General features: G+C 71.0%; 1 protein-coding gene across 3 annotated transcripts; it reads right to left on the bottom strand.

Annotated features, from left to right (window-relative positions):
- Positions 1-1138: 1138 nt before the first annotated feature.
- On the bottom strand, positions 1139-6460 carry TMEM91 (transmembrane protein 91). Of its 3 annotated transcripts, none has more exons than XM_039510843.1 (4): positions 6358-6460; positions 3377-3804; positions 2204-2341; positions 1139-1590 (listed from the first exon to the last, which is right to left on the bottom strand). In XM_039510843.1, the coding sequence occupies exons 2-4, from the start codon at positions 3740-3742 to the stop codon at positions 1432-1434; spliced, it is 663 nt and encodes a 220-aa protein (XP_039366777.1). In that variant the 5' UTR covers positions 3743-3804; positions 6358-6460; the 3' UTR covers positions 1139-1431. The 3 variants fall into 3 exon arrangements, with proteins under 3 accessions (XP_039366777.1, XP_039366778.1, XP_039366776.1); XM_039510844.1 differs by lacking the exon at positions 6358-6460 and adding an exon at positions 5957-6073; XM_039510842.1 differs by lacking the exon at positions 6358-6460 and having other exon boundaries at positions 3377-4051.
- Between the last annotated feature and the right edge of the window lie 3825 nt (positions 6461-10285).

Below are 10285 nucleotides of genomic sequence, written 5' to 3'. Positions count from 1 at the left end.
CCGGGCCCCCCTGAAATGCGCGGGTGGGGCCGTGTGCGCCCTGCAGGCTGCAGCCCGGCCACCCCACTCCAGCCCGAAGCTGGGATGTCGCAGAGGGAAGGGACGGGAAGGGTCGGGTTTTTAACCCCGAGCTTGCTGTTGGGTTGGGGGGTTTCGAAACCCTGGGCTGAGGGGCGGGTTGGGGAGCCGATTTCATGCCGGTGGCACCAGCCTGAGCCAATTTTGGGCCAACTTCTGCTGCTGACACGTGTGAAGCCAGACTAGCGCCGGGAGCCGCTCGGCGGCTGCGATTTGCTTTCTGCTGCTGACTCAGCCGCGGGGGGCCCGGCCCCATTGACTCCAACTGGAGCGACGCTGATTCATGGCCGCGGGGGATCCGGCCCCATTGACTCCAACTGGAGCGACGCTGATTCACGGCCGCGGGGGATCCGGCCCCGTTGACTCCAACTGGAGCGACGCTGATTCACGGCCGCGGGGGCCTGGCCTGTTCGCTCCGCTCGGCAGCGCTGGCCCGTGGGCAGAGCCGTGTAAACCGACCCAGCCCCCAGCCGCGCTCCGGGCAGGGAGAGGGGAGCCCCGGGGTGGGGGGATCTTAGCTGGCTCCCCACTGTCAGTTCCTGCCGTCGGAGCAGGGCTGCGGAGCCAGCCAGCCACGCGGGCTCCGGGGGCCGGTTTCCGCCTGAGCGGGGACAAGGCTTTCACTGAATAGCCAGAAGCTGGCTGGGCTGGGCTGCTGGACCGGGGGGCGGGGGGAGGAGAGGTTGTGTTGCACACCCCCCCAGCGGAGAGCGTGGGGGGCTGGCTCGGCTGCCGTGTGAGGGAAGCAGCTGCATCCTGCTTCGTTTGAGGATGAATCGTCTCCGCCATGAAGATGTCAGCGGTTTGGAGGGAGAAACTGAGGCACCAAGAGGGGGAGGAACTTGCTGAGGTCAGGGGTAGAGAACCCAGGAGTCCTGGCTCCAGCGCTTTGGGCAGCGGGGGGCAATGGGAGCAGGCCCCCGGCTGGGCTGTTAACCTTCCCCCCTCCCCCGCGGAGCCGACCCCTCGCGCCCGGCAGATGCAGGCAAAGTGCACGGGGCCTTTATTGGCGGGGACGTGCCCCTGGGGCAGAGCGCGACCCTGAGCGGGGGGGGGGGACGACAAAATGGGGACACAGTGGGGGGGCGTGAAGGAGGACAGAAGAAGGGGGGGGAAGGTCCAGTCGGTCACCACGAATCAGGCTCCCAAACCCTGCTCCTGGTGAACCCAGGCGTCCGGGCCCATGTCTCTTGCTGGTGGGGAGGGAACCGCTAGTCCAAATCTCTCCGCTGGCCTCCCCCCCCCCGGCAGCGCTGGGCTCAGGCGTGTCCGGGGGGGGCCTGGGGCAGCTCGGGGGCCCCCCCAGTCCAGGCTCCTGGCGGCAGCGAGGCAGCGTCCGTCCCTGGGGGGGCTTTAGGGGGGCCCCTTGTCGGACAGGTAAGCGACGAGCGCCACCACGGCGCCGATGTAGGCGCAGACGCCCAGCAGGATGGAGAGCACGGCCAGCGCGAAGGTCCGACGCGAGGCCGCCCGCGCCCCCGGGAAATCGCCCTTTGCCGAGGCCCTGGTGGTCTGGGGGGGAGGGGAGAGCAGGTTAGGGAGGGGGGGAGACCCTCCTGAGACCCCCCCTCACCCACATGGATACCCCCAGCCCTGGCTGGATACCCCGAGACCCCCCAACAGATACCCCCATGGACGGGGGACCCCCCCTCCCCTATGCTTTACATCTGCCCCCTGCCCAGACCCCCCCAACAGATACCCCCATGGACGGGGGACCCCCCTCCCCTATGCTTTACATCTGCCTCCTGCCTAGACCCCCCCCCCAACAGATACCCCCACGGACGGGCAACCCCCCCTCCCCTATGCATTACATCTGCCCCCTGCCCAGCTGGATACCCCGAGACCCCCTCCCCCCATTCCCAGGCCAGATCCTCTCCCGCATGGGCCCTACATGCCACCTTCTGCCCCGACCCCCCCCGAGCTGGGGGTGGGACTGACAGTGCCCCGTGGGGGGCTGGGGCCCCCTGAGGGACTGCACCAGTTTGGGGGGTGCAGGGGAAGTTATGCAAATAGCTCCCATAATGTTTGCAAATCGTCCGGATTTTCCTGCAGCAGCCGGCAGGGGGGGCCAGGCTGAGGCCCAGGAGATCGGTCTCCTGGGGGGGCCGCCCCCCGCCCCGCTCACCTGCTGGGACAGGTGGAAGGCGGCGATGCCCAGGGGCCAGAAGCAGCAGAGCATGGAGAACACGGCCAGGCCCAGGTGATCCTGCGGCAGCATCAGGGCGAAGTCGCTGTCGCTGTCGCTCTCGCTCGCCGAGTCGTTCTGGGGGTGGGGTGTTAATCCAGATCAGGGGGCTGGGGGGAGTGTGCGCTCCTGGCGGCCACTGTTGATCCCAGGAGTCCTGGTTCCCAGCCCGCCCTGCTCTAACCACCAGCCCCCCCTCCCCTCCCAGAGCCAGGAGAGAACCCAGGAGTCCTGGCTCCCAGCCCCCCTTGCTCTAACCACCAGCCCCCACTCCCCTCCCAGAGCTGGGGAGAGAACCCAGGAGTCCTGGCTCCCAGCCCCCCCTGCTCTAACCACCAGCCCCCACTCCCCTCCCAGAGCCAGGAGAGAACCCAGGAGTCCTGGCTCCCAGCCACAGAGCTGCATCAGAGGAGCAGAGCTCTGCAGACCCCCCTGAACCCCGACTCTGGGGCCGCTGGGCTATGGAGCTGAGCCCTGTGGTGGGGGTCTGGGCCGGATTAACCATTCGTGCGCCCAGCACCAAACAAGGGGCCGGCCGGGGCAATGGGGCGCGGTGGGGGGGGGGTGTTGGTCCCCCGAGCGAGGGGCCGGCCGGGGCCAGGGGGCGTGGAGGGGGGGGGGCCGTCCCCAGCGCGCCGGGCCGGCCGGGGCCATGGGGGGTGGGGGTGGTAGTCCCAGAGCGAGGGCAGGCGAGCGGCCGGGCAATGGGGCGCGGTGGGGGTGTGTGTCCGTCCCCAGAGCGAGGGGCCGGCCGGGGCAATGGGGCGCGGTGCGGGGGGGTGTCAGTCCCCAGAGCGAGGGGCCGGCCGGGGCAATGGGGCGCGGTGCCAAGCCCCCCATCCTGTCCCCCCCCCAACTGACTCCTGCCCCAGTCCCAGGCGGCCCCCTCGTGCCATTGTGAGCCCAGAGCTGCTCCTGGGGCCTGGGGCTCAGAGCTGGGGGGCCCCAGACCCCCCTCTGGGGGGTGAGGACTGTGCCCAGCCCCGCTGTGGGCCAGCGATTTACTGACCTGGCCAGTGAGCCGGGCCCTGGAGCTGACGGAGCCAGCGCAGGTGGCTAGTGCGTCATCCCCCCGCCGGTGCCCGGACGCCTGGGTTCCCAGCCCCCCCTCACCTCACGCTCAGGCAGCAGCTCTCCGTCGCCCACTTCGCAGCAGACCGTGTGAATGTCCTTCTCCAGGCAGAGCTTCTTGGGGTGCTCGGCCGGCTCCCCGAAAGCCGTCTCGCAGTAACCCGGCGTCCTCCAGCTGGGGGGCTCCCCGGCCTTCCACGTGGGGCCTGGGGCGGGGGCCGGTTCCACTGTCCTCTGCAGGGTCCCCGCGTCCAGCAGCTGCTGGGCCAGCTCGGGGGGTGGCGGGGGCAGGCGCCTCCAGCCGGGCCGAGTGAAGAAGCCGGGATGCTCCCGCCGCGTCTCCCCCGCCGGGGCACCCCCGGGTGGCTTGGCCAGCAGCGGGTGCTGTAGTTCGTGGCTGTTCTCCATGAGGCGGGGGGAGATCCCTGCTCCGGCAGGGGGTCCGGGGGGGTCTTCGGCTCCCAGGTCACCTGGGGGGGAGAAAGGGATAAACATGATCAATCTGTAGGGGGGCAAAATGAGGTGCCCCCAGGCTGGCGCTCGGGGAAGGGAGGCGCCTTGGCCTGTGCCACACAAGGGGAAGGCCTTGCAGGCCTCGCCAAGGGACCCAGGAGTCCTGGCTCCCAGCCTCCCACACTGACCACTAGACCTCACTCCCCTCCCAGAGACAAAGTCCAGCTGCCCCAGGAGAGGAAGAGACGCCTGGCGCGTTATTCAGTCATCCGGGGAAATCAAAGAGCCGCCGGGCTCCCGCCGGTGAACCGCGGTGACCCTGAAATCAGCCAGCCGGGCCGAGCCGGGGGCAGCTGCAGCCAGACGCCGGGGCCGGGGGCAGCTTAGACCATGGGCTGCGACAGCGAGTCCCGTCCTCGCCCGGCGCGGCCAGTGCCGGGGGCTGGAGCTCCGGCCCCGCTCCGGGGGGAGGACTCTGGTCATTCAGATCCGTGGGGCAGAGCCGCAGCTGGTGCGAGGCGGCGCAGAGCCGGCCCCGCCGGCGGAGGGAGCGGCGCTGATCTCCGGCAGCCGACGCACGTTTCCCGAGGGCCCCTTGACACCCCCTGCAAACCGAACCTTCGGGTCAACCCTGCCGAGATCCCCCCTACCCCATCTGCCAAGAGCCTCGATCCACCTCCCCTCAATTCCCAGCCTGCCCCACCCCAAAAATACACCCCCACCCCATCCCCCCGGTCCTGCTCCCTCCCGCCCGGCTGCCGGTTCAGTGCCAGGGGCTCTGCCGGGAGGCAGGACAGCGGTTCGGTTCGGGCCTTAAGGAGCAGCCGGGCGCTGGGGTCGGTGGCGGGGAGAGGAGGAGGAGAGGACGCGCTGAGCCCTGGGGGATGCGGGCAGGGGAGGCCGGTATCTGGCGCCCAGCACAGGCGCTTGGATGAATTTGGCCTTGAGTCACCTCCCGCAGGGAGGCAGGGTTGGTGCCGCTGCTGCCTCCTGAGGGGGAAACTGAGTCACGGAGAGGGGAAAGGGAGGGGCCTGAGTCCCTCATGTAAGTCAGTGGTAAAGCTGGGAGAGAACCCAGGAGTCCTGGCTCCCAGCCCCCCCCTGCTCTACCCACTAGACCCCACTCCCCTCCCAGCCCAGATCTACCGAATCCAGCTGCCCGAGTCCATTCGCTCCCACCGCTCTCCCGGGCTTTGGCGAGGACTCGGGCTGGGCCAGGTGGTGCCGGGAGCCGCGTGAATCTGCCCCACCCTGGTGCGTGGGAAGCCGGCTCCAGACTGGCCACCAGCTTCTGTGCCCCACGCTGCCCCCCAGCAGAGGGCGCAGCCCCTGCCCCGCACCCCTGCCCCACGCCGACAGGTCAATCCACGTCCCAGCCCGACGGGGCCCCCCGCAGGCAGAGCCCCCAGCCCCGGCCACGGGAACGGGGGTCGCAGCGTCGGCCCTGGGCCTACAATGTGCTCTGGGTAAACAGGCCGAGCCGGGGGGCTGCCCCACGGACCCCAGCGGAGCGACCCCGATGGACCCCAGCCGGGGGGGTGCCCCACGGGCCCCAATGGAGTGACCCCGATGGACCCCAGCCGGGGGGGTGCCCCACGGGCCCCAGTGGAGTGACCCCGACGGACCCCAGCCGGGGGTGCCCCACAGACCCCAACGGAGCGACCCCGACGGACCCCAGCTGGGGGCTGCCCCACAGACCCCAACGGAGCGACCCCGACGGACCCCAGCCGGGGGCTGCCCCACAGACCCCAACGGAGCGACCCCGACGGACCCCAGCTGGGGGCTGCCCCACGGGCCCCAACGGAGCGACCCCGACGGACCCCAGCCGGGGGCTGCCCCACGGACCCCAGCGGAGCGACCCCGACGGACCCCAGCTGGGGGCTGCCCCACGGACCCCAGCGGAGCGACCCCGACGGACCCCAGCTGGGGGGTGCCCCACAGACCCCAATGGAGCGACCCCGACGGACCCCAGCTGGGGGGTGCCCCACAGACCCCAATGGAGTGACCCCAACGGACCCCAGCTGAGGGGCTGCCCCACGGACCCCAACGGAGCGACCCCGACGGACCCCACCTGGGGGGCTGCCCCACAGACCCCAACGGAGCGACCCCGACGGACCCCAGCCGGGGGGGCTGCCCCACGGGCCCCACTCACAAAACAGAGGGACCCACCTGAAGCTCTGGGATCGCGGCCCTGGGGGAGCCCAGACTTTGCCTGGGGGGGGCGTCTCCATTCACCCCCCCCGCCTGGATCCGCCCCCGAGTTAGTCGCTCCGATGGCAATAGGTGAAGGGGGGGCAGCGCCCCCGGGGGGGCAGGAAGGAGATTTGGCTTCTCAGCGTCCCCCCCCGCCCCCCCGCAATCTGCTGGGACAGACACTGCCCCCCCCCGCCACGGCACCGGCCCCCCCGCTAGGGACAGGGGGCGGCTCGGACGTGGGGGCCTGGGGGGGCCCTGGGCTTAGCAGCTCCCCCCCCCGCCTCAGTCCTGGGCCCGATCCGCAGCTGGGGGAACGAGCGGGTCTGACCGGCCCCCCCCGCCCGGCTCTGCCCCCGGGACCCCCGGGCACTTACCGGCCACGAGCGCCAGGCTCCGCCCCCCCGCGCCCCATCCCGGGGGCTGCTCCGGCCCCCCCGCGCCGCCCCCCACCCAGGGGTCTCCCCCCCCGGCAGGAGAGGCGAAAATCCCCCCGGCCCCGCACGGAGCCCGCAGCCCGCGATGCAGCGCAGCCCGGCTCCGCCCCCCGCCCCCCGAAAGGGGCAGGCTCGGGGGGGGGGGCTGGGAGGGGCGGGGGCGCGGGGGGGTTTGTGTCGCTGCTTTGTCTGCAGCGTTACGGGAGCGGCGGGACCTGGCGTGGTAGGGAGACCTGCCCCCCCCATGATAATGGGGGGGGGGACTGGGAGCCAGGACTCCTGGGTTCTCTCCTCGGCTGCGGACGGGGGGAGCGAATTAGCCGGGTCTCCCCGCTGACCACCGGGGGGGGCAGGGCCTGGGGGTGTCATCCCATGGACCCGGCCAATGCCAGGGGGCAGGGAACCCCGCTAGCCCAGCCCCTGCCCCCCCCTGCTCTGGTGCCCCTCACTCCCGACCCGCAGCCCCTGATGCCCCAGCTCTGCCGGTGCCCCTCACTCCCGACCTGCAGCCCCCTGCTAGCCCATCGCTGCCCCCCCAGCTCTGCCAGAGCCCAGCCCTGCCCCACTCTGGTGCCCTCACTCCCGACCCGCAGCCCCTGATGCCCCAGCCCCTGCCCCCGCTCTGGTGCCCTCACTCCCGACCCGCAGCCCCTGATGCCCCAGCTCTGCCGGTGCCCCTCACTCCCGACCTGCAGCCCCTGCTAGCCCATCGCTGCCCCCAGCTCTGCCAGAGCCCAGCCCTGCCCCCCCCACTCTGGTGCCCCTCACTCCTGACCTGCAGCCCCTGATACCCCAGCCCCTGCCCCCGCTCTGGTGCCCTCACTCCCGACCTGCAGCCCCTGCCACCCCAGCTCTGCCCCCCAGCCCTGCCGGTGCCCCTCAACCCGACCCGCAGCCCCTGCCAGCCCAGCCCTGCCCCCAGCCCTGCTGGTGCCCCTCACTCCCGACCCACAGCCCCTGCTAGCCCGGCCCTGCCCCCAGCTCTGCCAGAGCCCAGCCCTGCCCCCACACTCTGGTGCCCCTCACTCCTGACCCGCAGCCCCTGATACCCCAGCTCTGCCAGTGCCCCTCACTCCCGACCCGCAGCCCCTGCTAGCACAGGTCTGAGCTCCCCCTTCCACAGGTCGGGGGCCCATTGCGTCTCAGGGAGGCCACCAGGCCTCCTGAGACCCAGCCAGCTCGTTCCACAAGGGCTGGCCCTGGCTCTGCGTCCCCACCAGGCTGTGAGACGAGGGGCCCATGAAAGATTTAGGAGGCTGAAAAGCAAAACCGTGTTGGGGGCTGGAGCAGCCGGGCTCGTTAAAGAATAATGCTCCGTGGCCTGATGAATCATTCATAATCGGCTCTGTGCAAAAGGGGGCGGTGGGGGAGGGAAGGGAACAGGCAGATGGGTGGGTTGTGGGTCGTGAGTGAGGGGCACCGGCAGAACTGCGGGGGAGGGGAAGGGGGGAGCCCAGGGCTGGGCTGGCAGGGGCTGCGGGTCGGGAGTGAGGGGCACCAGCAGGGCTGGGGGGGGGGCAGGGCCCGTCTCCCATTGGGGTCTGAAGGCACCACCGGGCCTGGAGCTGCACCTGCCTTCGGTGCTTCAGGGCGGCAGCTGGAGCCCCCAGCCGTGACCCCCCCCCAGCCCATGTGCCAGGCGCTGCACAGACCCGGCGGGGGATGGGCCCTGCCCTGTCCCCCTCCCCCCATCTCGGGGGCATTCTCGCCCTGTGCTGGGGACGCTGGGCCCAGGCCTGGCGGGGGGGGTGGGAGGCTGGGGGTCACGTGGGGGTGTCGCAGCGTCTGTCCAGCCCTGTGGGCCACGGCTGGAGCTTAGCCCCCTCCCTTGCCATCTGCTGAAGCTGCCCCCCTCACAGCGCTGGGCAGCCGGCCAGCTGCTCCCCCCCCTGTTCCTCCCCCCAGCAGCAGGATCTGCCCCAGGCCCCCAGCCGAGCTGCTGGCAGCATGCGGTGCAGCCTGCAAAGCCCTGCGGAGCGAGAGGGCTGCGGGGGGGGGGGGGGTCTGGTGTCAGCCGCCTCCACCCCCCATTCCCGGGCCTCGCCCCCATCCCGTGCACCCCCCATTGCAGTGGCAGGAAGGGAAAGATTGGCAGCATGGCCTAGTGGGCAGAGCCCTAGACTGGGCCTCAGGGGACCCCGGGTCCCCTGCTCTGTCACCGGCATGCTCTGTGCCTCAGTTTCCCCAGCTGGAAAGGAGGGCTGATGACCCCCCCTGCTCTGCGAAGTGCCCGGGGAATGGGGGGGGAGGTGCGAGGTGAGAGCTGAGGCTGGTTGTTGGGCGGGGGGGGGGAGCACTTCGAGGAGCGAATGAACTGGCTCCTGCATAATCCAGCTCCCTCCCGCGACGGGTGTTGAGTTATTGAAAGGCCCCGTTCTGGGTGCGAACAGCCCCCCCCCCCAGCCGCCTCCTCCTCACGCACACGGAGGCGGGAGCAGCCACCAGGGACCCAGGAGTCCTGCTGCCAAACTCAGCATCGCGGCAGCTATTAATAGATTTTGTTCTAGTCCTGGAGTGTCCTCACTATGCAGCCCTGCTGGTGCCCCTCACTCCCGACCCGCAGCCCCTGCTAGCCCAGCCCTGCCCCCAGCTCTGCCGGTGCCCCTCACTCCCGACCCGCAGCCCCTGCTAGCCCGGCCCTGGGCTCCCCCCAGCTCTGCCGGTGCCCCTCACTCCCGACCCGCAGCCCCTGCTAGCCTGGCCCTGGGCTCCCCCCAGCTCTGCCGGTGCCCCTCACTCCCGAACCGCAGCCCCTGCTAGCCCAGCCCTGCTCCCCCAGCCCTGCCGCTGCCCCTCACTCCCGACCCGCAGCCCCTGCTAGCCCAGCCCTGGCCCCCGCCGGTCCCTGAGCCTGTCTCCAGAGAACAGCCCAACCAGCCTCCCTGCTGCGAGGGTCCCGTGATGGCGCCGACCGGGCCCCTGGGTCCCTGAGCCCCAGCGAGCTCAGCCCCTGACGCCAGGACCTGGGCCTGGGCTGGGTTCGAACTGGCCGCCGCTGTAGGCTGCCCCCCTTGGCCGTCACCCCAGGGTGGGGCTGGCCGGGACTCCAGGCCAGGAAGGGAATTGGGCTCCAGCCGGTGCCCCCCCCCGCCAGCCCCCGCCCCCTCCCGCAGCAGCCTCGCTCTGTGCAGGGAGCAGATGGAGGTGGGGGCGGGGGGGGCATTAGGCGCCTTTGTTGTCGTAGCTGCACGTTGGCGTTTTAGTTTAATTGCGAGCGGCAGGAAATAATCCCGGCTCGGAGCCGGGCGGGGCGGGGGGGGGGGTTGGCCACGGGCAGCTGGAAATAGCCCGGGAGCCGCGCAACGCAGGGTCAGCGCGCAGGGCGGGAGAGCAAAGCGGTGCCAGGGATGCCTGGGGGAGCGGCAGGGAGGAGCAGTGGTTAGAGCAGGGGGCTGGGAGCCAGGACTCCTGGGTTCTCTCCCAGGTCTGAGAGGGGAGTGGGGGCTGGTGGTTAGAGCAGGGGCCTGGGAGCCAGGACTCCTGGGTTCTCTCCCCGGCTCTGGGAGGGCAGGGGGGTCTGGTGGTTAGAGCAGGGGGAGCTGGGAGCCAGGACTCCTGGGTTCTCTCCCTGGCTCTGGGAGAGGAGTGGGGGCTGGTGGTTAGAGCGGGGGGGCTGGGAGCCGGGACTCCTGGGTTCTGTCCCTGACTCTGGGAGGTCTGGTGGTTAGAGCAGGGGGGGCTGGGAGCCAGGACTCCTGGGTTCTCTCCCAGGTCTGAGAGGGGAGTGGGGGCTGGTGGTTAGAGCAGGGGCCTGGGAGCCAGGACTCCTGGGTCCTAGCTGTGACGAAGTGGAGGGTTTCTTGGGTTTTTCTGTGTTTCCCAGTGGGTTGCAGGCGGGGGGTGGGTGGGACTCAGTGTCCCCGGGTGT

The sequence above is a fragment of the Mauremys reevesii genome, linkage group 22 (assembly GCF_016161935.1).
Source record: "Mauremys reevesii isolate NIE-2019 linkage group 22, ASM1616193v1, whole genome shotgun sequence".
Classification (NCBI taxonomy): Eukaryota; Metazoa; Chordata; order Testudines; family Geoemydidae; genus Mauremys; species Mauremys reevesii.
Note: the sequence above shows the minus strand (reverse complement) of the source record. Positions and strands in the feature narration are given on the sequence as shown.

What these genes read in the sequence shown, in the direction of transcription:
- TMEM91 (XM_039510842.1), bottom strand. Translation starts at nt 3,829, where the DNA reads ATGTTTATCCCTTTCTCCCCCCCAGGTGACCTGGGAGCCGAAGACCCC. An exon ending in AGCTGCTGCCTGAGCGTGAG is followed by an intron (nt 2,342 to 3,376) that starts GTGAGGGGGGGC and finishes CCCCACCCCCAG; the next exon opens with AACGACTCGGCGAGCGAGAG. An exon ending in CCTTCCACCTGTCCCAGCAG is followed by an intron (nt 1,591 to 2,203) that starts GTGAGCGGGGCG and finishes CCTCCCCCCCAG; the next exon opens with ACCACCAGGGCCTCGGCAAA.